This window comes from Mastomys coucha, unplaced genomic scaffold (assembly GCF_008632895.1).
Source record: "Mastomys coucha isolate ucsf_1 unplaced genomic scaffold, UCSF_Mcou_1 pScaffold20, whole genome shotgun sequence".
Lineage (NCBI taxonomy): Eukaryota > Metazoa > Chordata > Mammalia > Rodentia > Muridae > Mastomys > Mastomys coucha.
This window is the reverse complement of record NW_022196903.1, coordinates 118,052,566-118,075,482: the sequence shown is the minus strand read 5'-3', so window position 1 is coordinate 118,075,482 and position 22,917 is coordinate 118,052,566. Positions and strand designations below refer to the sequence as shown.

The window sequence follows — 22,917 nt, the reverse complement described above, 5'->3', positions numbered from 1 at the left end:
CCCCGCCTCCTGGGCTGTGATTGGTCGGCTTCTCCAGCCTCCGTCGTGATTGGCCTCCGGGCAGCCGTTGAGGTTTGAACTCGGAGTTGCGGGCTCCGCGAGCGCGATGCCCGACTCTGGGGCGGGTCTCTGTCTCAGCCTGCCGAGGATTGGCTGCGTTTCTCCGCCAGCTTGAAAAGCTACCTCTTTTTTTGGCGCGTACATCGTGCCGTAGTGTTTTCTTCCTTCCTTTTCAGCGGGGAATCTCCGGTTGAAGAAGCGGCGGGTGAGGGGTGTCGAGGGATCCCGGTGAGCTGTGGCTGTGCGAGGAAGCGGGGAGGGAAAGGTTGAGAAAATCAGGTCCCGGACGTGGCGCAGCCTTTGCCAGAGTGCGGTCGGGAGCGACGTCTTGTAGGGATGCCCTTGAGATCCAGTATGGCTGTGAGTCCGACAGATCAGAATCGGAATGTGTGATATGGGCAAAATCGCATAACCTTACTACCCAATCTGTAAGTTTGGTTGTTTCGTTATGCACCCCATGAGACTGAGATTAGGAAGTTACGGAATCAGACACAGGATAAGTAGAAGTTAATGTTCTGCCATTCTGCAGTGTGGAACCCCAATGCTTAGTGAAATATTTTTTAGGGATTTTTCTTTTTTTAAAATGGAAGCAATAAGGCTGTATGTTCACACTGATTGTCACTTAATCGTTCATTCATTTTTTTTTTGTATTGTTGTTGAGATGTAGTCCCAGCGTCCTCACTGCAGCCCCTGGCTGGCCTCAAACTCAGCAGTCCTGCCTCAGCCTTCCAGATGTTATGTTCATAGGCATGCACCACCACACTTGGTTCTTTACTAGTTTTTAACCTATGATTCATTTGATCCCCAGAGTAACACCATTTTACAAAGGAGACCGTGAGAACTCAATGATAAGAATTGGATTCTCATCTAGAGTTACTTTTATGGTGGTGGGGTTTGCGGGGGAGGGTGTTTAGTGACAAGATAGATCTCTTGCAACCCAGACCATGTATCAGAGGCTAGCCTTGAACTCCATCCTACTGATTCCCCGTGTATTTGGAATATAAATATAAGCATGTACTATTTTGTGTGGCTCTGATCTTATATTTTACAAGATGATTCATATAGCTTATAAGACTGAAAAACATTTGAACATATATATAATATATGTGTGTGTGTGTGTGTGTATGGAAAAATAACTGAACCTGAGCCTGGGGTAGACTCAGTAGAATTGTTCTTGTCACATAATAAAAAGACAACACACTCATAGATTTACACCATGACTTTTTTGCTATTTGGTTTCTAGGTGAACCAGTGGGAGAAAGATGTCTCCCCACAACTTTGAATTCCATCTGCCCTTATCTCCAGAGGAGCTGCTGAAAAGTGGAGGTGTGAATCAGTATGTTGTCCAGGAGGTATTGCCCATCAAGCATCTTCCATCCCAGCTTAAAGGTAAGCCGCCATTGGTTGTCATTGAACCACAGAAGACAACCACATATAATGATATTTTCCTTTCTGTTCTGCAGCCCTGTGACACCCTGTGAGGGCCAGGAATATCTTTCCTGTTCTCTGGTCTTTGTTGTTGTTGGGGTTCTTCGTTTGGGGTTTTTTGTTTGTTTGTTTGGTAGCACTACATGGAATTCATGACATAAAATGTACTGGGCCATCTTCCCTAGGTTATTCAAGAGACAGTCTTGGTTAACTTAGTTACTTTTTGAGAGGAAGGTTTTTTATGTGTCAATGTAAAGTCCTGGTAATTGTAGGCTAGGAAGGGGTTGGAGAGGTGGCTTAGAGGTTAAAGGCACTGTCTATTCTTCCAGAGGACCCAGGTTTGAGTGCCAGCACTCATAAGGCAGCTCACTACTATGTATGACTTGTGTATGCGGTACATAGATGGGTGGGTGGGTGGATGGATGGGTGGGTGGATGGATGGGTGGATGGATGGATGGGTGGGTGGATGGATGGAAGGACGGACAGATATAGGTGTGTGTGCACAATATAGAACAAAATACCAGTACACATCCAATAAATGCATGAAGTTTAGAACTACTAAGGGTAGTGATAGTGTTTGACTCGCCTTTTCTCAGAGAACACTGTTTAGAAACTAGATTGTGTTTCCAGGATGTGCAGTGAAGGAGAAACATAGCTGCAACAGCATACAAAACACAGCCGCTTGTCACTTAAAACGCCACGTGGCACACGTTCTGAGAGGCCTGTCGATAGAGGGTTCATTATTATGGAAACATCATTACAGAGTATGTGTGTACAAGCTTTTATTTGTTTGTTTGGTTTTCGATTTTTTGAGACAGGATTCTCTGTGTAGCCCTGGCTGTCCTGGAACTCACTCTGTAGACCAGGCTGGCCTCGAACTCAGAAGTCCGCCTGCCTCGTGTACAAGCTTTTAAAATGGTATAGCTTACTGCATGCTTCATGTTAGATGCGTATACTATAGCCTATTACTTCTGGGGCTTGGTGAATAAAATAACATGGATGGAATCAAATGCAAGAGAAGGACTAGGGATGTAGCTCAGCTGGTACCATGCTTACCCAGTGTGTACAAAGTGAGGCTTCTGAGTTTTCAATCCTCCGGCCTCAGCCGCTCTTAGTATCTGGGAGCATCAGTGATTCTGTCCAGTGCCTAGAGCTTGGGTTTTTACAAACCCTTCTCCCCTAAAATGAGCCAGAATTCACGAAGAATTGTTGATTCCAGGACTGGGCCTGGAAAATAGAAAGTAACCCTGGGCCACCCTGTAGCGTGAGGACTTAAAGCTCATTTCTGGAGCACAGGTACCTAGGTTGGAATGAGACAGAAAGAAGCATGACCCAGGAAACAGTCCATATGTTTTGTTGGTTTGGTTTTTTTGTTTTTTGGTTTTTTTTTTTTTTTCGAGACATGGTTCCTCTGTGTAGCTCTGGCTGTTCTGGAATTCACTCTATAGACCAGGCCTTGAAATCACAGAGATCCACGTGCCTCTGCCTCTTGGGTGCTGTAATTAAAGGCGTGTGCCGCCACCACCTGATGAAACATTCCATATTTTTATGAGAGAAATGTGGTGAATATGACTAAAGCGCATGATATTTGTGTATGAAAATGTAATGAGCCAGGTGTGGTGGTACATGCCTTTCATGCCAGTACTTGGAAAGAGAGAGGCAGGCTGTTCTCTGTGGGTTCAAGGTCAGCCTGATTGACATAGTGAAGCCTTGTCCTAACCCATCCCATAAAAAGAGAATGTAACAAAACCTAATTTATACAATGAGTATATGCTTATAAAAGATTTGAAAGTAAAAAAGAAGTAAGAGAAAGGGGACAGAGGGAAAACATTCCAGAGCACAAGACCAGGTGGAGGAGTGCGCTGTGACCAGGTGTGGGGAGCTAGACTCCACACATAGTAACAGGAGGAGTGCGCTGTGACCAGGTATGGGGAGCTAGACTCCACACATAGTAACAGGAGGAGTGCGCTGTGACCAGGTATGGGGGCTAGACCCAACACATAGTAATACAAGTAAGCAATTTAATTACTAATTAAGAGGGAAAGAGACACCTGTGTTTTGAGGTAGGGCAGAGCAACCCTAAGGGACATTTACAGTCTTGTACCTGGGCACCTCAGCTCCCCTCCCTTCCCTTCCTTTTTCTGAGGCAGTCTCACTGTGTGACCCTGCTTCTGCCTCCACGCCCACCCAGCCCTCAACCCACTCTTACATAGGATTCACATTTGCAGATATAGAAACAGTAATGGAAATAGAAAACAACAATCTGGGAAAAACCACAGTACTATCTGTCCACATGTGCTTGTCTTAGCCAAAAATGTGACTGAAGTCAGAGAGTAGCATAACCTCAAACTTACTGTTCCCCGCTCTATCTTCGCATGTTGTTTAACAGGCTGCCTTCTGGGCTGGAGAGATGGCTCAGCGGTTAAGAGCACCGACTGCTTTTCCAAAGGTGCTGAGTTCAAATCCCAGCAACCACATGGTGGCTCACAACCATCCATAACAAGATCTGATGCCCATGTCTATGTGTCTGAAGACAGCTATAGTGTACTTACATATAATAAATAAATAAATCTTTAACAAAAAAACAAAAACAGGATGCCTTCTAAGACCTGTGTCATCGGGCAATTTTGTTATTGTGTAAACATCATAGAGTAGTCGGCTGCTGTGTCCCTGACCTTGTTGTGTGTGCCGTCCCTTTTTGACTCAGGTGTAGAAAGCAGTTGTGTAAAGAAAAAGTATTAGCCGGGCAGTGGTGCCGCACACCTTTAATTCTGGCGCTTGGGAGACAGAGGCAGGCGGATTTCTGAGTTTGAGGCCAGCCTGGACTACAGAGTGAGTTCCAGGATAGCCAGGGCTACACAGAGAAACCCTGTCTCGAAAAAAAGAAATTGTAAAAGAGAAAAAGTGTTAGAGTGGAGCAATGCAGAGATGCTGCTGGGTGCTCAGTTGGTGTCAGTGCTAAGGTGGTGCCGCTTTGCCTGATCTGTGGTAGCATCTCTTAGCTATAGGCTCCCGAGCTGCTGAGGCTATAGCTATGGGCTGTGATGTTAGACTCATCCACCTTCTGATGTAACGGATGAGAAGGATGGAAGCCTCACTTATGTGGTCATCTTGGTAAAACAAAAAGCAAAGATTCAGGAAACATCAACTACGTGCCTTCTGGAGGAAAATAGACTTACCAAGAAGTCCTGTCTTTTCTCCTTCATTGCCAGCATTTCAGTCAGCCTTCCGAGCTCAGGGGCCCCTTGCCATACTGGAGCACTTCGATACAATCTACAGCATTTTACAGTAAGTGAAATCCACAGCCAGTGCTTTTTGAAAGAACTGGTGGCTGTTTCTCTGATATTTTGCATGTGAGTTTTGAAATTCCAAATTATGGGTTCACTGATAATTGGTTCTGGGTGCTAACATCCATGGTGAGCGTTTGTCCAGCTTGCCACTGTGTTTACTTGACAATTTCCTGAGTATTTCCCCTTAGAGTCCTTCAAGATGATCTTTGAGAATGGGCTCTGCAGGCTCCTGTCTCACTCCCACACTTTCTTTCCCTCATAGTCACTTTCGAAGTATAGAACCTGGCCTCAAGGAAGACACCCTGGAATTCCTGAAGAAAGGTGTCTGGGGTCCGGGGGCAGGGGCTGGAAGGTGTCGGTTGTGTTTAGCAGTTCCTACATGGGCTCAGCCATGTGATGATATCAAGGCTGTTGTGATTCAGTTGGTCTGGCTAAGTCCAGGGATCTCTGACCTATTCAGGTCTGTAATCTTGGTGGTCGATACAGAGTAATGTGCGTTCACTGTAAGGGCAGACCAACAAAAATATTCCTACTTTTTGAACCACCTCACTCCTGTCAGGGTGACTCTCCAGCTGCCAGGGAGGAATTGTGGTAACTGGAATGAAAGTAGGAACAGTCTATATTCGTGATGCCAGGGTCAGGGGTCTCAAAGAGCTTAGCTGGGTCATGGCCACTGAGAGATGACACACAGATCTTTGGTAATCTGATGGCTACAAGGGCTAAGTGTTTGGAAGTTGGGTTCCGTGAAAAAAGCCAATGAGACCAACCCCCAGATTCTGCCCCTCACAGTGGTATCCTGCCACTCCCAGGAACTGTCATCCCTCCTGGATGATGCGGCTCTGAGTGGATCAGATAGAAGCGCCCACCTAAATGCCCTCAAGATGAACTGCTATGCTCTGATACGCTTCCTGGAGTCCCTTGAGAATATGACCAGCCGGACAAGCTTGATTGACCTGGACATTGGTGGGAAGGTAATTGGAAATTCCTGGCCTATTTTATGTGAAGGGAAAAGGAATTGATGGGAAAGAAACCAGTGATTTTTAGCTTGTTTACTGTTCTTGCTTGGGGTTTAGGGGGGGCACTCAGGACCAGATCTCCTTCCCTGACAAGTAGTTCTTGTGCGTTCCAGAGCTTATCCTCTATGGGACTGCCTGACCTTGCCTTGATACTGAGTGTGGGTACAGAGACTAGATGACGGTACTCTCTTTGATTGGTCCCTGCCTTCACTTTAGGGTAAGAAAGCCCGGGCCAAGGCAGCCCTTGGCTTTGACTGGGAGGAAGAGAGGCAACCAGTTCTTCAGCTTTTAACACAGCTGCTCCAGCTGGACATTCGCCACCTTTGGAACCACTCAGTAATTGAAGAAGAATTTGTCAGGTGGGTGGCTAGGATGGCTGCTGGTGATCTTGAGCCGTGCACAATGAGCTTGTCTTGCTAGATACGCCTTTTAAATACTTCGTCCCTTAATTCTATTTGTAACAATACATAGAAGTGTGTGTTACATACATACATACATACATACATACATACATACATCATACATAGTGAATGGAATGTGTATTTCTCTCTTGTCCCCTCCCCCCTTTTTGTGAGACAATGTCTCACTGTGCAGCCCTCTTTGGCCTGGAAGTCTATGTAGATCAAACTGGGTTTGAACTCACAGAGGTTAACTTGCCTTTGCCTCCGAAGTCCTGGGATTAAAGGCATGTGCCACCACAATGGCATTCTCATTGTTAATACCCATACATTCATGAAAATGTGTTTATTAAGAATCCTTAAGTGAACCTTGTGCATGGTGCACACCATTAATCCTAGCACGTGGGAGGCAGAGGCGAGCCAATCTCTTGAAAGTTTGTGGCCAGCCTGGTCAACATAAAGACTTCTGGGCCATGCAGGGTTGCAGAGTGGTGAGGCTCTATTTCCAAATAAATAGTGGTTGGGGAGGCAGCTGTAAAGCACTTACATCGCAGTCGTGAGGGCTTGAGTTTGACTCTCAACACTCATGTCAAAAGCCAAGTGTAACAGTGTCGAGGAGGTAGACACAGGCAGATCTCTGGGACAGCCAGCCCCAGGTCCAGTGAGAGGCCCAGTTTCAAAGAACGAGGCAAACAGCTCCTGAGAAATGAAACCCAAGGTTGACCTCTGGCTTCCACATGCACAGATGGGAATACACACACACACACACAAACCAAAGTGAAAGTAAATGGTCAGTTAGTTACAGCAGATATAATTTAAAAGTCTGTAAAGACTGAACTGACCATTTATTTATTTATTTATTTATTTATTTATTTATTTTGTTTTTTTCGAGACAGGGTTTATCTGTGTAGCCATGGCTATCTTAGAACTCACTCTGTAGACCAGGCTGGCCTCGAACTCAGAAATCTGCCTGCCTCTGCCTCCCAAGTGCTGGGATTAAAGGCGTGTGCCACCACCGCCAGGCTGAACTGACCATTTTTAATGATGAAAAGTCTTCACTAACCTTGCCTTACCATCTTGATCTTACAGTCTGTTTTTTTTGTTGTTGTTGTTATGGTAACTGGCTGCAATTTACTAAATCCTGAAGGAAAGAATCCTTGATGTAGAAGGTGATTAGACTGAAAGAATGGAGCACTAGAAACTTTGATGTGGACATAGTAGGGACAGGATGAATTTAACAGGAGCTGCCTGGTGTCTGGACTCCAGACAGCTCATTTCTTCATGTTCGTCTTTTTTTGTTTAGTTTGGTTACTGGCTGTTGCTACCGCCTTTTGGAGAATCCCACCATTGGTCACCAGAAGAACCGCTCCACCAAGGAGGCCATAGCACACCTACTTGGGGTGGCCTTGGTCCGCTATAACCATATGCTCAGTAAGTTGCCTCCCGCCTGCCTCCTGCCCCCGCTTTGCAGTTCTCCCTGAATGCCTAACGCTTGACTTCCCAGGTGCGACCGTGAAGATCATCCAGATGCTGCAGCACTTTGAGCACCTGCCCTCTGTACTGGTGACAGCTGTGAGTCTGTGGGTAACAGACTACGGGATGAAGAGCATAGTGGGAGAGATTGTAAGGTGACTAACTCCTCAGAGCTTCTGTGTTCCTGGGGCATGGGATGGGATGGGTTCATATGATGTTGGATTTCTTGAGCCCTGAAGCCTGTGTTGGCTTCCCTTATTGGGAACTCAATGACTGTACTCTTACTATATCTGTGTTTTCTCCCCTGTGTAGAGAGATTGGACAGAAGTGTGCACAAGAGCTGAGTCGAGACACAGCAGGGGCAAAGGGCTTTGCTGTTTTCCTCGCCGAGCTAGCAGAGCGAATCCCAGCTGTCCTGATGTCCAGCATGTGCATTTTGCTAGATCATCTGGATGGAGAGGTAGTCTGTCTGGGGAATCTTGGATTTGTCTAGGGGCTTTAGTGTTGAAATCTTATCTTCTTTATCTTCTTCACTTTAATGTGGTTCTGGGAATCAGCCCAGGGATTTATACATGTTAATAGTAAGTATGCTCTAAATGTTAAAGTTTTGTCTTTCCTTTAAACTTGTTTCTAAATCAGTTTTATGTGCCTGAGTGTTTCGCTTGCATGTGAGTCTGTGCAGAGGTAAAGAGCACACTGACACTCAGGGTTGTCCTTTGAATTCCGCAAATGCTCCGTGGTGCGGGCGTGCTCCCACACAAACACATATATCAAGCATTTTATATACACAAAAGAAAAATAAGTGGGACTTGCTATGTAGCCTTGGCTGTTCCCCCAAGTTCCAGAGTTGTAGATGTGCTCCCATGCCTAGTGAAGGTTCATAACCATCCTCTCTCTCTCTCTCTCTCTCTCTCTCTCTCTCTCTCTCTCTCTCTCTCTTGTCCCCTCTCCCTTTGCAGTGTCTTGCATAGCCTAGGCTTGCCTCAAACTTGCTGTGTAGCCAAGGCTGGACTTGAATTTCAAACTATTTCCCAAGCACTGGAATTCCAGCCTTTTTTTGCATACCCACACCTGGCTTCTAGGTTGTTTTTTGAGAAAGTAGCTTTCAGTTAGGATGGAAGTGTGCGCCTGGAATCTGCGACCCAGTGGCTGGGAGGAAAGAGGATCCCAGCTGAGACTATAAAGCAAAACTGTCCCCAAAATAGAATTTTGCATAAAGAAGACAAGGTCATCTAGATTTATCACTGTGACATTCCTATGCAGGGGGGCCCTTTTATAAATGTTATTTTTGGTTTTGTGCTGTTCTGGTAGACTGGATAGCCATTCCACAGCCTGTCTAATGAGAATGACTTAGCTTTGGTGCTCAATCCATCCACTCCTTGGCCTGGAGCCACTTGCTTTGTTGCCTCGATTTCTACCAACAATGAGCTGTCTCAACCAAACTGTGGTGTTCTTCTTACTTCTCTTTCCTGGACGCTTAACCTGGCCTCTTCCCAGGCTAGCGCTGGTGGCTCCTGGGTAAATGTCCAAGACAGTCTACTCAGTGATCTAATTTGTGTGCAACGGTTCTCTGGGCCGAGGCAGGGGGACAATCCCCTGGCCTATTCTATACCGGATTACATAATGGACTTTTTGGCACCAAGGTCGATTTCTGCTCTTCTGTGTCCCTAAGGGGTAAGAAGGAAAGCAAATGTTTATTCATAAGGCTCAAACGTTTTGTGGCCTCATATAAAGGATAAGAAGAAATGTTTCTCAAATGTGCATTGATGGATAGACCTGATTTGGGTTTTTAATTGTTATTTGCCAGGCATGGTGGCACTCATCTTAAATCCCAGAACCCAGAATACAGAGGCAGGTAAATCTCTCTGAGGCCAGCCTGCTCTTCATACTTGTAGGCCAGATAGGACTGCATAGTGAGAGACCCTGTCTCAGAAGAAAAACAATTATATATTCATTTACTTTATGTATATATGTATAATGTGTACATATGTGTGGAAATTAGCTCTCTCCCTTCACCGGTCCTGTGTATCAAACTCAGATCATTAAGCTTAGTGACAAGCACCCCACCTGTTGAACCAACTTGCCAATCCCAGATAGTATATTCAAGTACAGTTTAAACAACCGAAATCCTGGTTCTGAAACACTCCAAGTAGGTAGACATCACAGGTGGAAAGTTCCACACTATGACACTATTTCATATATATATATAACACATATATATATATTACATATATATATAATTACTAAAAATATTGTCTAAGGGGCTGATGAGATGGCTTGGTGGTTAAAAGCACTTTTTTTTTTTTTTTTACAGAGGAGCTGGGTTCGGTTCCTAGCACCCAATTCTAGAACATCCGGTCTTGATAGATCACTACCACCGGGCAGTGGTGGCGCACGCCTTTAATCCCAGCGCTTGGGAGGCAGAGGCAGGCGGATTTCTGAGTTCGAGGCCAGCCTGGTCCACAGCTCAGTACCCAAAGTCCACAGTTTACACTGACACTGGATTCACTGACTATAACGCACACATGTGGTACACAGATGTGGATGCAAGCTGAACACTTAGACACATAAAATCAATTTTTAAATTACCTGTGATTACCCTTAAGGCTTTGTGTGTGAAATATTTGAAACATAGATATATTTTGCATTTAGATTTAGATTCCATCCCTAAGATAATATGTATATACAGATATCCAAAATACAGTGTTCCAAGCATTTCAGACTATAAATCCCCATCCTTTGATTTTGGTTCTTATTTATTTTCTTCTGACATTTTCTGAACAAACAAATCCACTTGGGTCTCAGTATCTTCTTTGTTTTTTCGTTTGGTTGGTTGGTTGGTTGTTTTTTTTTTTGAGACAGGGTTTCTCTGTGTAGCCCTAGCTGTCTTGAAACTCACTCTGTAGACCAGGCTGGCCTTGAACTCAGAAATCTGCTTGCCTCTGCTTCCTACATGCAGGGATTAAAGATATGCGCCACCACTGCCCGGCCTTTTGATTTTGAGGACAAAGACTAGAGAGCTGACCAGAAAAGTCACAGCTTAGCATAAGCAGTCCTACCCTAGACTGAGAGCAGAGCAGAAGAGTTTAGGGAAAGAAATGTATTTGTGGAAGTGGAGAGATGTGTTTCAATATCTCTCTCTTTCTCTCTCTCTCTCTCTCTCTCTGTCTCTCAGAATTACATGATGCGCAATGCTGTATTAGCAGCTATGGCTGAGATGGTACTGCAGGTTCTAAATGGTGACCAACTAGAAGAATCAGCTCGAGAAACCAGAGATCAGTTCTTGGACATCTTGCAAGCTCATGGCCACGATGTGAACTCCTTTGTCCGGAGCCGTGTTTTACAGCTCTTTACCCGAATTGTCCAACAGAAGGTGAGCAACCTTCTCTGCTGAAACTCTTAAAAGTCCTCTGTATACTTGCCAAAGTGAAGAGAGACCAGCCCAGCACTGTGACATGCCTAATACCAGACCATGCCTGATAGATACCAGCAGAGGCGGGAGGGACAGTAGTTTAAGGTCATCCTCAGCCACATTGAAAGTCTGAAGACAGGCAGGGCTATATGAGACCTTGCCTCAATTAAAAGTTTTTTCCCTTTATTTTTATTGTATGTGTATGAGTGCTTTGCCAGCTTGTGTCCATGTGCTACATGCATGCAGTCCCCGTGGAAGCCAGAGGAAGATGTCTTATTCCTTAGGATTGGAGTTACAGATGTTTGATAGGCATTATGTGGGTGCTGGGTATTGAACCAGGTCCTCTGGAAGAGCAGTCAGTATTTTTTTTTTTTTTTCCTTTTTTTGGTTTTTCGAGACAGGGTTTCTCTGTATAGCCCTGGCTGTCCTGGAACTCACTCTGTAGACCAGGCTGGCCTCAAACTCAGAAATCCTCCTGCCTCTGCCTCCCAAATGCTAGGGTTAAAGGCGTGCGCCACCACTGCCCGGCTGAGCAGTCAGTATTCTTAACTTTTGAGGCATCTCTCCCTAGCCCCCGAAGAAAGGTTTGTTGTTTTAAAAATAGATGTATAAGCTAGTAACTGCCCCAAAAAAGAGTCTAAACTTGAGATTCTCACGAGCAGTAATAAGGCTTCCCTTTCCAAGGACAAAGGTGTCTGCTCCAGTTAAGGACTCCAGGGTGTGCTGCTCACATATTCTATCATCCCACAGCAAAGCGTTAGAGTGAGTGGGTAGCTGAGTCTAGACTCAGAGTGGGTCCAACCTCTTTACTTAAGGCTAGGGTTTCGTGTTGAGCCACATACATGGCTGTCCTCCACTGAACCTGCCCCCATAGGCTGCAGCTGGACACTGTAGTAGATTTGAACTGATTCTCTTTCTGCTTGTCTAGGCGCTCCCCCTCACCCGTTTCCAGGCAGTGGTGGCCTTGGCAGTGGGACGTCTGGCAGACAAGTCAGTGCTAGTGTGTAAAAATGCCATTCAGCTACTGGCCAGCTTTCTAGCCAATAATCCCTTTTCCTGCAAGGTAAGGAGCCATGGTGTGTGCAGAAGAGGGGTGAAGTGGAGACAGGGATGGAGTTCTGTTGCTTAGTGACGCCATATGCATTCTACCTCAACAGCTTAGTGACGCCGACCTGGCTGGACCACTGCAGAAGGAGATTCAGAAGTTACAAGAGATGAGAGCCCAGAGGCGAACTGCAGCTGCGCGTGAGTCAGCCCTGCCCGGGGAGGCTGCCCTGCTTTCTCACTGTGGTGGCCACCCCCAGGAAAGACTAAACAAGACTCCCTCCCGTTCAGCTGCAGCGCTAGACCCAGAGGAGGAGTGGGACGCCATGTTGCCAGAATTGAAGTCTACCCTGCAGCAGCTTCTGAGGCTTCCCCAAGAAGAGGTAGATGAACAAATTGCTGATGCAGAGACTGCAGAGGAGGTGAAAGGTCGCATCCGCCAACTGCTTTCCAAAGCTAGTTACAAGTATGTGACAGAACAGGGTGCCCTGAGGGTGTGTGGACTTAAGGGTAACCTTGGAGCGACTTAGGGGTCCTGAAAAATCATGTGAACTTATGGACACTGCTGCCGGGACTGATAGGTATTTTTACTGTAGTAATGTTTGACCAAATGCATACTCCACAGCTGCTTTTCTACTTTGTGAAATGTTTTAAAAACTACTCAGGAGCTTAGTCTATGGCACAGGCCTATAATTCCAAGGTCGTGGGTTTGGTCCCTAGCACTTCATACAACTAAATGGACCTAGTACGATGGTGCATAGCTGTAACCCCAGTGCTCAGGAGACAGAAGCCGGGGGATGCTGCAAGTTCAAGGCCAGCAAGGTCTAAACAGCAAGTCTTCCTCAGAGCCAGGCCTTTGTAGTAAAACTTTTTTGTCTCCAAAAGGTGACAAGGGATGGGGATTGCTCTGTTGCTAGAGGGCCCGCTTCAGATCTGAAGCTCTGGCTTCAATCTCCAGCACAGCATAGACCAGTCGCCGTGCCACCTGCCTGCTTCGTGGTTTTCTTGCTCAACATGAAACCAAGGAGCTTGCTAAGCATATGCTCTGCCGCAGCACTGGCCTACACCACCCAGCCATGCCCTGTGGGCTTTGTTATATGGCTACCCAGGGCCACTGTGAGGCAGCAGCACTTGTTTGCAATCCCAGGATTAGAGAGTCTGAAGCAGGAGGATTGGGAGTTGAAGGGCAGTCAGGGATAAGTAGTGAGTTCATGGCCATTCTGACCTCACTGTAAAGCTGTTTGAAGAACAGAAAAGAACCTCATTGTGTGGTTAAGCCATAAAAGTAACAAATTATTGAAAGTCTGGTGCTTCCATACATAGCAGGTTTTACACAGATGCTTGCAGTGGGGTTTTATTTTGGTTTGGTTTGGTTTTTCATTTAATTAGTTACGTATTTACTTAAGGGGTTCATGGTATAGCATATGTAAAGGTCAGAGGTTCCCTCCCTGTGGGTTCTAGGCATTGAACTCTTTAAATCATTAAGCTCTGTGGCAGGCACCCTTTCCTACTGAGCTGTCTGCTTAGCTCTGGGTTTGTGATTTTAAAAGCTTATTCAAGTTCTTTGAGGACCACAGTAAAGACTCGGGGGGTGTATTTGACCGCCTAGTAGGAACTACTCATCTTTTAAAGCGTGAGACATCCCTTTTCTATAGGGTGCTGCACATAGGGACTGGATGAAGTCGTTAGGTAGGATCCCTTACAAGGCCTTCAGGGACACAGGTCTGGTGTTAAACTGGTGACAGGCTGCTGTTCTTTTAGACAGGCCATTATTCTCACTCGGGAAGCCACCAGTCGCTTCCAGGAGTCTGAACCCTTCAGTCACACAGAGCCAGAGGAGAACGGCTTCCTGAATCTCTTAGGAATCATCTTCAAAGGTAATCCTTTCAGTGAACAAACACAGCCTTGGGCTGAAGGGGACTGGGGGAGTTGACACTTGCTCTGGAGCAGTCCAGTCATAGGGCACCCTTGTAAACTAGGGACGTCTGCAGGAATTGAGAAATGAACCGAGGTGTTTCAGAACACATTCTAATTTCATACCTTCACATTGTTGAAAGAAACAGGCAGGGATGTTGGTAGCCACTGAACTCCCAGGTACACTTGAGCAAAACTACCCTGTACCTCTCTAATTCCTAGACCCCGCAGCTTCTACACAGGGCCCTCATGGGGACACAGACCCAGAGCTAACTGGCAGTAAAGACTCTCCCAGTGTGCCCGAGCCGGAGGGATCCCAGACGAACGATGAGCTGGTGAAGCAGGAAATGCTGGTGCAGTATCTGCAGGATGCCTACAGCTTCTCCCAGAAGATTACAGAAGCCATTGGCATCATCAGCAAGATGATGTATGAGAACACAACCACAGGTAGGCCAGGTGCTCTTCAGAAAGCAGTCCTGCCTGCACCCTTATCATCATCGTCACCACCATCATCATTATTAGACTTTACTTATTTTTACATGTGTGAGTATTTTGCCTACGTGTGTACTACATGCAGGTTTGGCGCCTGTAGAGAGCCGAAGAGGGAGTCAGAGGTTCTCTGAAGCTGGAATTAGGAATGGTTGTGAGCTACCATGTGGGTACTGGGAATCAAACCCGGGTCTTCTGGAAGAACAGGGAGTGTTCTTAACCACTGTGCCATCATCCAGTCCCTGGTGCCTGCAGCCTTAAATGGCAGAGGATATTCACCATTGTTCCCATTTTACAGTTTACTTTGTTTAGCAGTGTCATGAGAAGGCATTTTAGTGACATTATCAGGGACAATGACAATGATCTCTATAGCCATGTTACTATGTTACCAAGGGTTCTATCTATGAGTATTACAATATTTGCCAAGTAGATGGGTGATACTTGTATCTGTTCTCAGTGGTGCAGGAGGTGATTGAGTTCTTTGTGATGGTATTCCAATTTGGGGTACCCCAGGCCCTGTTTGGGGTACGCCGCATGCTGCCTCTTATCTGGTCTAAGGAGCCTGGTGTCCGGGAAGCTGTACTTAATGCATACCGCCAACTCTACCTCAGCCCAAAAGGGGACTCAGCCAGGTACATGGGGTTCCTTGCCTTCGTTAACTTTTCTGAGGTCAGCTTCTCACCAGATTTCCTAGTCTTTTGAATGAGGAGTTCTAGGGGAGTTCTGAACTCATGGAATGGATCTATACCAGACTCAGGGTGGACTTCTGCTGGGGTCTGCTCTATGCACTTATTTAATCTGACGCCTATTTGCCAAGTTCAGATTTCCAGTCTTAGTGACCATTGATCTCTGTTGTTCCTACAGAGCCAAGGCGCAAGCTTTGATTCAGAACCTCTCGTTGTTGTTAGTGGATGCCTCCGCCGGGACCATTCAGTGTCTTGAGGAAATTGTAAGTCTACTTGGTCCTCTTCTCATTCCAGTTAGTTAGTGGCTGTTTGCTGTGTGTGGAGATCTGCTCAGCCCCACAGAGAGGTTTAAGATGAATTGCTTTCCCATTCCCAACTTTATTTTTATTTCCTAGTTTGTTTGCAGTTGGTTCTAGGCAGTTGTCTCACTGCAGAGCCCAGGCTGGCCTCAAACTCATAGTCTTGCTGCAGCTTCCTCAGTGTTCAGGCTCAGGTGTGCGCTGCAGTGCCCAACTCATGTGCCCAAATTTAAAGAAACGAGTGGCTGCCGTACATGCACCATATGAACTCCAGAAAAGATGCTCAGCCTCTGTGTAATTGAGTTCACAGAGCTGCTTAAGGGTAGAGGTCAGGGTCTTCCCCCAACAAGGTGGTACAAGTCAGCATGGGTCACGGACATTCAGTCAGATTGAGAGAGGGAGAGAGAATTGAAGAGAATTTCTGGTAAAAAGTAAAGAAAATACCCTATCCCAGCTGGAGAATGAAGAAGTTTGTGTTCTGGTTAAAGGTCATTATCCTCAGAAGACAATCCAGTTGAGAGCATGGGCTGAGACTAACTTGTGGAGGCCCCTGGATGCCTTCAAATGAGAGGGACCCCAGGGTTTGAATGAGGTGAATTCCTGTTGGGGCATCTCTGGTCCAGTAGGGACAGTAGAGAGTGGCACTGACTGCTGGGCCTGACTACTGACTACTTTTGTTCTTTCATGGGGGAAAAAGGACCTGGTGGTGGCAAGTGGCTTGGTATTTCCCAGGCTGGCTGCTGCTCAGGACTCTCACAGTAGACAGAAAAGGGCTGGAGACACATGCTGAGATGGCCTGCCTGGCACACAGGCCGGCTGGGGAAGCACCAGCAGCAGAGTGGAAGGGCCGCCAGAGGCTCCCATAGGGATCCAGTGGGGAGAGGACAGACAGGGCCTGCAGAAGCAGCCGTGGGTGGGCGACATGTGACCAACAGGTGTCAGCATTGCTGGGAAAAGGAAAAGGCAGAAAGGACAGTGGCCCTGTCACAGATACATCGACTTGTGCTCACAGGAAGAGATATCCAGAATGCCATCAGAAACTGTGCTCCTTGTAGAACTCAGAATGTCTGTTTAGATGTGTGACCTTAGGAAGTGCAGCTTTGAAGACAGCCATGAAACAGGAAAATAGAAAACGGGGCAAGAAATACCTCCTCACAGTTTACATCTGAGCCTCCTCCCTCTTCCACTCCCAAGCGCTGGTTCCATCTGGGCTCTCGGGGTTGCCTTCAGACGGGTAGACCAAGGGCACTGACACTTGGAAGTAGGCTTATTTGTCTTTTCTCCTCAGCTTTGTGAGTTTGTTCAGAAGGATGAGATAAAGCCAGCAGTGATCCAACTGCTATGGGAACGGGCGACGGAGAAGGTCCCTTGCTCTCCTCTGGAGCGCTGTTCCTCTGTCATGCTTCTTGGCACGATGGCACGGTGAGGCTCAGACCCAGAAAGCAAGGAGAGTGGGGAAGGCAAGCGAAGTCCAGACAGGCCCTTCCTCCAGTAATAGCAGTCAGCCTGGCCGAGCTTTCTTGGGGTTGGCTGCCTGGATGAAGAGGGTACCCGCCCACCTGTCTTCTGTAGTCAGTAGCTCAAGGGGACCCAGGGACATGGTTGTAGGTCAGGAGCTTTCTGTAGTGTTTCAGGGCTCTAGACACCCACCCCGCAGTGGGTGCTCATGCCTTCCTGCATTGCTGTTGTCTCCCACAGAACCCTGCCCAGGGCTGCCTTTAACTCTGCTTCCCTTCCCTAGAGGAAAACCAGAAATTGTAGGAAGCAACTTAGACACCCTGGTGAGCATAGGGCTGGACGAGAAGTTTCCACAGGACTACAGGCTGGCCCAGCAGGTGTGCCTTGCCATTGCCAACATCTCGGATAGGAGGAAGGTAGGCGATATGGGGTGGCTGTGGCTCGGCTGAGGAGACTGGAGAGCTTCTTGTTGGCCTTCCCCACCCTGGCATTCTGTTCCCTTCTCTTCAGCCTTCCCTGGGTGAACGTCACCCTCCCTTCCGGCTGCCCCAGGAGCACAGGTTGTTTGAACGACTTCAGGAGATGGTCACAAAGGGTAAGCTATCCAGAAGGTCTAAAGTAGGTCTGGTTGGTCCCTTTCTCCAGAGAGATCAACTTCTCCTTTCTCTCCAGGCTTTGCACACCCAGATCCCCTCTGGATCCCATTCAAAGAAGTAGCAGTGACCCTGACCTACCAATTGGCAGAGGGCCCTGAAGTGATCTGTGCCCACATGTTGCAAGGCTGTGCAAAGCAAGCCTTGGAGAAGCTTGAGGAGAATCCCACTGAGGCGTGCCCCAGTAAGTGTGCGGAGGCTTCACTGCCCAGGGATGGTGTGGACAGCCAGCCTCTCAGGAACCTCAGCCCACAGCTTCTCGTTTTGTTTGTTCAGGTTGATGTTGGGCCATTCTCCGTGAGTAAGGAGGGGGTCTGGAACTTGAATGGGACTTGGCTCTTTTCCTTCCCTCTACTTTAGAGGAAACAGCAGCCCCTAAGCTCCCCACATTCCTGCTGATGAACCTGCTCTCCCTGGCTGGGGATGTGGCTCTACAGCAGCTGGTCCATTTGGAACAGGCAGTGAGTGGAGAGCTGGGTCGCCGGCGAGTTCTTCGAGAAGAGCAGGAGCACAAGACCAAGGGCCCCAAGGAAAAGGTGAATGAGTGGCTAGGGGCATTTTTCTGGCCTCCGTGGCCTCAGCACAGGACATGTCTTTCTCGGAATCTCTGCTTCTGTACTAGTCATTGAAGAATCTGTCTCTTTGTTCCCCTGGGAAGGTTAGTGTCCACAAAGATGTCACAGTCTACCCGTGCTCACCCAGCAAGGGCGTCACGTACAGATAGCCTGACTGGTTTCATTTAGTGTAAACTACAGGCCCCAGCTGAGGAGGCACTTTGTTTGAACACCTACATAACACACCCCTCTTACCAGCCTACGTTACTGATGTTACTGACATGTCACCTGGTGGGATCCTGTGTCCTCTCTGTTGGAGGTGTATTTGTCTTGCAGCAGTGGGGTAAAGCCTGACTTCTGTGACCTTGGACGTCTGTCAGGCTGAGCAGGATTTGTTTACCACTGTAAACTGACCACAGCCAATTGTGTCTTCAGAAGAAGAGGTGTTGAGACCTGCCTTAGCAACTTAAAACTTCTAGTCATTCCCTTCTTCATTCAGAGATTCTTTCTCTTTATGGACATACTTGTCATTTCTGTGAATAGTTTTATACACTTCATCTTTAGATCTATTCATGCAAAATAAATGTTACAGTAGGATTAAAAAATGATGTCTTGTAGGTAAAGAGATGGCTCAGAAGTTAAGCGCATTTGAGGAGGACCTGAGTTCAGATCCCAGAGCACACATGGTGGCTCCTAACCATCTGTATTGACAACTCCAGGGAAACCCAGTGCCCTCTTCTCGCTTCTGTGTGCAGTGCACACACGTACAATTATATACATGCCGGGTGAAACACTCATAAGACAAAAAAGTGTCTTAAAGCAGGATGAAGTGGTATCTGCCTTTAATGCCATCTCTTAAGAGACAGAGGCAGGCAGCTCTCTCTCTGTAAGTTTGTGGCTAGCCCAGTCTACATAAAAGTTTTAGGAGAGACTGGGCTATGTAAGAGCCTGTCTCAAAAAGAAAAGTGATCATCCAAGATCCCTGGCTTCTCTCCCTGCAGACTACAAGCTCTGAAACAACAATGGAGGAAGAGCTGGGGCTGGTTGGGGCCACTGCTGACGACACCGAGACGGAGCTCATCCGCAGCATCTGTGAGAAGGAACTGTTGGACGGTAAGAAAAATCGCTCTGTGCCCTCCCCAAGTTGACACAATTTGTCCCCAGCCTTCCCCCAGTTAATACAGTCTGTCTCCAACCTAGACATATTCTTCCATCAGGCAATCAGGTACTAGCTGCCTTTGTTCCACTGCTACTTAAAGTCTGCAACAACCCTGGCTCATACAGCAACCCAGATCTCTGTGCGGCTGCGTCGCTGGCCCTTGGCAAGTTCTGCATGATCAGGTAGGCCCAGTTGGCTTCATCTCAAGGAGAATGAGATGGATGATACGGCCTTCTTGCTTTCCTGATGGTTCTCCGTTTGTCCTCAGTGCCCCTTTCTGCGACTCCCAGCTTCGTCTTCTATTCACCATGCTTGAAAAGTCTTCACTTCCCACTGTGCGGTCTAACCTCATGGTTGTCACGGGGGATCTGGCTATCCGCTTCCCTAACCTGGTGGATCCCTGGACTCCTCATCTGTATGCCCGGTAAGAGATCCCTGGACCACTGAAAGCCACTAAGAGTTCACGGGCTCTTCCCCTCGCCTGTGGCACTGACTTTGGTATCTGCTACCTATTCACCCTGTACAAGCAGGCCCTAAGTGGGCCCTGGAAGCTGAAGCTTCCCTCTAAAATCTTGTGCTGTCCCTGACTTCAGCCCTCAATTCAAAATAGCCTTGGAGCTGCTTCTAAAGTGGCGTACTGTGGAACAATAGATCCTTGTTCCTAAGGCCTTCCTATTGTTCTTAAGGTACAAAGGAGAGTTCTTGACCTCAGTGACTAGAGCTTTTCTCCCTAGCCTTCGAGATCCAGCTCAACAAGTGCGGAGGACAGCAGGGCTGGTGATGACGCATCTGATTCTGAAGGACATGGTGAAGGTGAAGGGGCAGGTGAGCGAGATGGCTGTGTTGCTCATCGACCCTGTGTCTCAGATTGCTGCCCTGGCCAAGAATTTCTTCAATGAGCTCTCCCACAAGGTGAGAGAAGCAGCTTGGGGCTTTCTGCAGAGGAAATGTGTAGGTCCCACTTCTGTCAGCTGCTCCCCGACCCCATCTCATCTTCTCTTTCTCCTACAGGGCAATGCAATCTATAATCTCCTCCCTGATATCATCAGTCGCCTGTCAGACCCAGAGGGCGGAGTGGAAGAGGAGCCCTTCCACACCATCATGAAGTATGGCTTTTTAGACCCAGAAGGGTGTGTGTGTGTGTGTGTGTGTGTGCGCGCACGCGCGCATGTGTATCTCACACAGACTTAGGAACCAGACACACTTGTAATCCACAGCTTGGATGGATGGATGGATGGATGGATGGATGGATGGATGGATGGATGGAATGCAAAGAATGAAGAAGAATGAACTCAGGGTCTTGCATGTGCTAAGCAAGCACTCTTGCCGCTGTCTTCAGCTCCAGATGGACATTTTAGCTGTCCTTTCTCCAGGACTTGCTGTATAGTCTTAAGGTTCTTACATAGGGTAAGGTGTTGCTTGTGAGGGTGAGTGTGTGAGGCACATAGTAGCAGTCACTGGGTGGCAGCTGTTCTTATTTGTGTTCTCAATAAAGGGAAGGAGCCTTAGAGGGACGGTTGAAGGCCATGCAAAGAACTCCCTTCTTTTTTTTTTTATTTTATTTTATTTTAGATTTATTTATTTATTATATGTAAATACACTGTAGCTGTCTTCAGATGCACCAGAAGAGGGCGTCAGATCTCATTAGGGGTGGTTGTGAGCCACCATGTGGTTGCTGGGAATTGAACTCAGGACCTTCGGAAGAGCAGTCAGTGCTCTTACCCCCTGAGCCATCTCACCAGCCCAAGAACTCCCTTCTAAAGCAAAGACAGAAGAGGCTGTGCTAGGGTTGGGGTGGTGGATTTGGTGCAGGAGCTGAGAAAGGGGTTTCCTGGCCAATCATACTCTCTCTCCTCACAGGCAGCTCCTCTCCTACATCACCAAGGACAAACAGACTGAGAGCTTGGTAGAGAAACTGTGTCAGCGCTTCCGCACAGCCCGGTATGCTGCCATTTTGGGACATCTTTGTGCCAAGAGGGACCTTTCAGAAGAAAGAGTCCCTGCTGGCATCTGTGGAACCAGAGGAGACTGAAGGTGGAGGATGTGTGTGCGTTACAAAGTCTCTCCCTCCCTCGTGCAGAACTGAGCGTCAGTACCGAGATCTGGCCTACTGTATGTCCCAGCTGCCCCTCACAGAGCGAGGTCTCCATAAGATGTTGGACAACTTTGAGTGCTTTGGCGATAAGCTGGTAGATGAGTCTGTCTTCAGTGTTTTTTTGTCAATTGTGGGCAAACTGCGTCGTGGGGCCAAGCCAGAGGGCAAGGTGAGTGGCCCTGTTGGGTTCCAGTGCAGTAAACTTAGTCTGCCTCCCCTAAGTGCTCTGAGACTCCTGTTTGCCTTGCTAGCCTCACTACAGCTACGGAACTAGACTGACTTAAGACCAGACCTTAATTCCTGGTCCCTTTTTTAAAGGCCATTCATTTCCCTTTTTGTTAATATGCCTTGGCATTTTTGCCTGTGTATAATCTGTGTGAAGGTGTCAAGTCCCCTGGAATTGGACTTAGACAGTTGTGGGCTGCCTGTGGGTGCTGGGAACCGAACACTGATCCTCTGCAAGAGCAGCCAGTGCCCCTAACCACTATGCTACCTCCCCAGCCCCAGTGAAGGCCATTTTCTACTTGACATAGGGTCCTGCTATGTAGACCCAGCTGGCCTCAAACTAACAGATTCCCTGCCTCCATCTCCAGGTAGTAAAGGCATGCCCCGCACGCGTGGCCCTACACGGCTTCTTTAGAGTAGTTTCATGTTTAAAGCAAAGTAAGCAAGTAGAGCTCCCGTTTGCTCCTGCCCCACACCCTCATGGCCTCTACCCCATGAACTAATTGTCCTGGTGTGCATGGTCCTGGATGAAGGAACGTGATTGACAGATCAGCATCCAAAGTCCACTCACTGGCTACAGTGACACATACTTGCCACTACTGTCATACTGGGCATTTTCAGGACTCTGAGGCCACCTCACTCCCCCTGTGGTGGTATCAGTCAGTTGGAACTACAGTTTCAGATTGGTTTTTTTAATTTTCTGTATCTTTCATGGCTATTTCTTTTTAAATAGGGAGACAATGTTTCCAGCCCTGTTTTTAATTTTTTTTCTCCAGGCTATAATAGATGAGTTTGAGAAGAAGCTTCGTGCCTGTCACACCAGAGGCATGGATGGGATAGAGGAGCTTGAAACTGGCCAAGGAGGCAGCCAGCAAGCCCTGTCTGCCAAGAAACCCTCCGCTGGTATGAGAGGCAAGCCCACACGGGGCTCCTACAAGGGGTTCCCACCCTTTTTTTTTCCTTTGTGGTTTGATTTGGGTTTTGAAATCCTGTCCCCTTGCCTTTTCTAGTCTCAAGGCTACAGCCTCTAACTTCCGTAGACTCTGACAACGACTTCGTCACACCTAACCCTCGACGTACCAAGCCCCGTCGTCCACAAACTCAGCAACGAAAGTCCCAGAGGAAAGCCAAAGTTGTCTTCTCGAGTGACGAGTCCAGTGAGGACGGTATGCACACCCTCCCAGCAGGACAGCCACTGTGCGGGGTCTCCAGTGGGGCCTGCCTTGTGAGGGGTCTCCAGTGGGGCCTGCCTTGTGAGGGGTCT

The 22,917-nt window shown here is 47.6% G+C and overlaps 1 protein-coding gene and 1 non-coding gene across 5 annotated transcripts in view; both read left to right on the top strand.

Moving 5' to 3' along the window:
- The first annotated feature begins 91 nt into the window (after window positions 1-91).
- The window catches only part of Ncapd2 (non-SMC condensin I complex subunit D2), a 23,684-nt gene continuing 858 nt past the window's right edge, over window positions 92-22,917 (top strand). The window contains exons 1-31 of one of the 4 annotated variants that reach the window (XM_031383442.1): window positions 92-288; window positions 1,304-1,449; window positions 4,701-4,776; window positions 5,041-5,099; window positions 5,568-5,749; window positions 6,011-6,153; window positions 7,496-7,623; window positions 7,697-7,820; window positions 7,978-8,125; window positions 10,841-11,038; window positions 12,006-12,140; window positions 12,235-12,322; window positions 12,413-12,587; window positions 13,883-13,998; window positions 14,258-14,482; window positions 14,982-15,156; window positions 15,389-15,473; window positions 16,798-16,931; window positions 17,251-17,383; window positions 17,478-17,562; window positions 17,640-17,804; window positions 17,981-18,156; window positions 19,176-19,287; window positions 19,392-19,515; window positions 19,602-19,757; window positions 20,068-20,245; window positions 20,345-20,439; window positions 21,194-21,274; window positions 21,414-21,597; window positions 22,430-22,556; window positions 22,664-22,819. In XM_031383442.1, the coding sequence (XP_031239302.1) occupies window positions 1,323-1,449; window positions 4,701-4,776; window positions 5,041-5,099; window positions 5,568-5,749; window positions 6,011-6,153; window positions 7,496-7,623; window positions 7,697-7,820; window positions 7,978-8,125; window positions 10,841-11,038; window positions 12,006-12,140; window positions 12,235-12,322; window positions 12,413-12,587; window positions 13,883-13,998; window positions 14,258-14,482; window positions 14,982-15,156; window positions 15,389-15,473; window positions 16,798-16,931; window positions 17,251-17,383; window positions 17,478-17,562; window positions 17,640-17,804; window positions 17,981-18,156; window positions 19,176-19,287; window positions 19,392-19,515; window positions 19,602-19,757; window positions 20,068-20,245; window positions 20,345-20,439; window positions 21,194-21,274; window positions 21,414-21,597; window positions 22,430-22,556; window positions 22,664-22,819 (4,090 nt within the window). In that variant the 5' untranslated portion in view covers window positions 92-288; window positions 1,304-1,322. Of the gene's footprint in view, window positions 289-333; window positions 489-1,303; window positions 1,450-4,700; window positions 4,777-5,040; window positions 5,100-5,567; window positions 5,750-6,010; window positions 6,154-7,495; window positions 7,624-7,696; window positions 7,821-7,977; window positions 8,126-10,840; window positions 11,039-12,005; window positions 12,141-12,234; window positions 12,323-12,412; window positions 12,588-13,882; window positions 13,999-14,257; window positions 14,483-14,981; window positions 15,157-15,388; window positions 15,474-16,797; window positions 16,932-17,250; window positions 17,384-17,477; window positions 17,563-17,639; window positions 17,805-17,980; window positions 18,157-19,175; window positions 19,288-19,391; window positions 19,516-19,601; window positions 19,758-20,067; window positions 20,246-20,344; window positions 20,440-21,193; window positions 21,275-21,413; window positions 21,598-22,429; window positions 22,557-22,663; window positions 22,820-22,917 lie in introns of those variants that run through there. The other 3 variants (XM_031383444.1, XM_031383443.1, XM_031383445.1) reach the window with 3 other exon arrangements.
- Window positions 5,167-5,490, top strand: LOC116100217. Its single transcript, XR_004122539.1, has one exon. It is a non-coding gene; the product is annotated as a small nucleolar RNA U85 (small nucleolar RNA).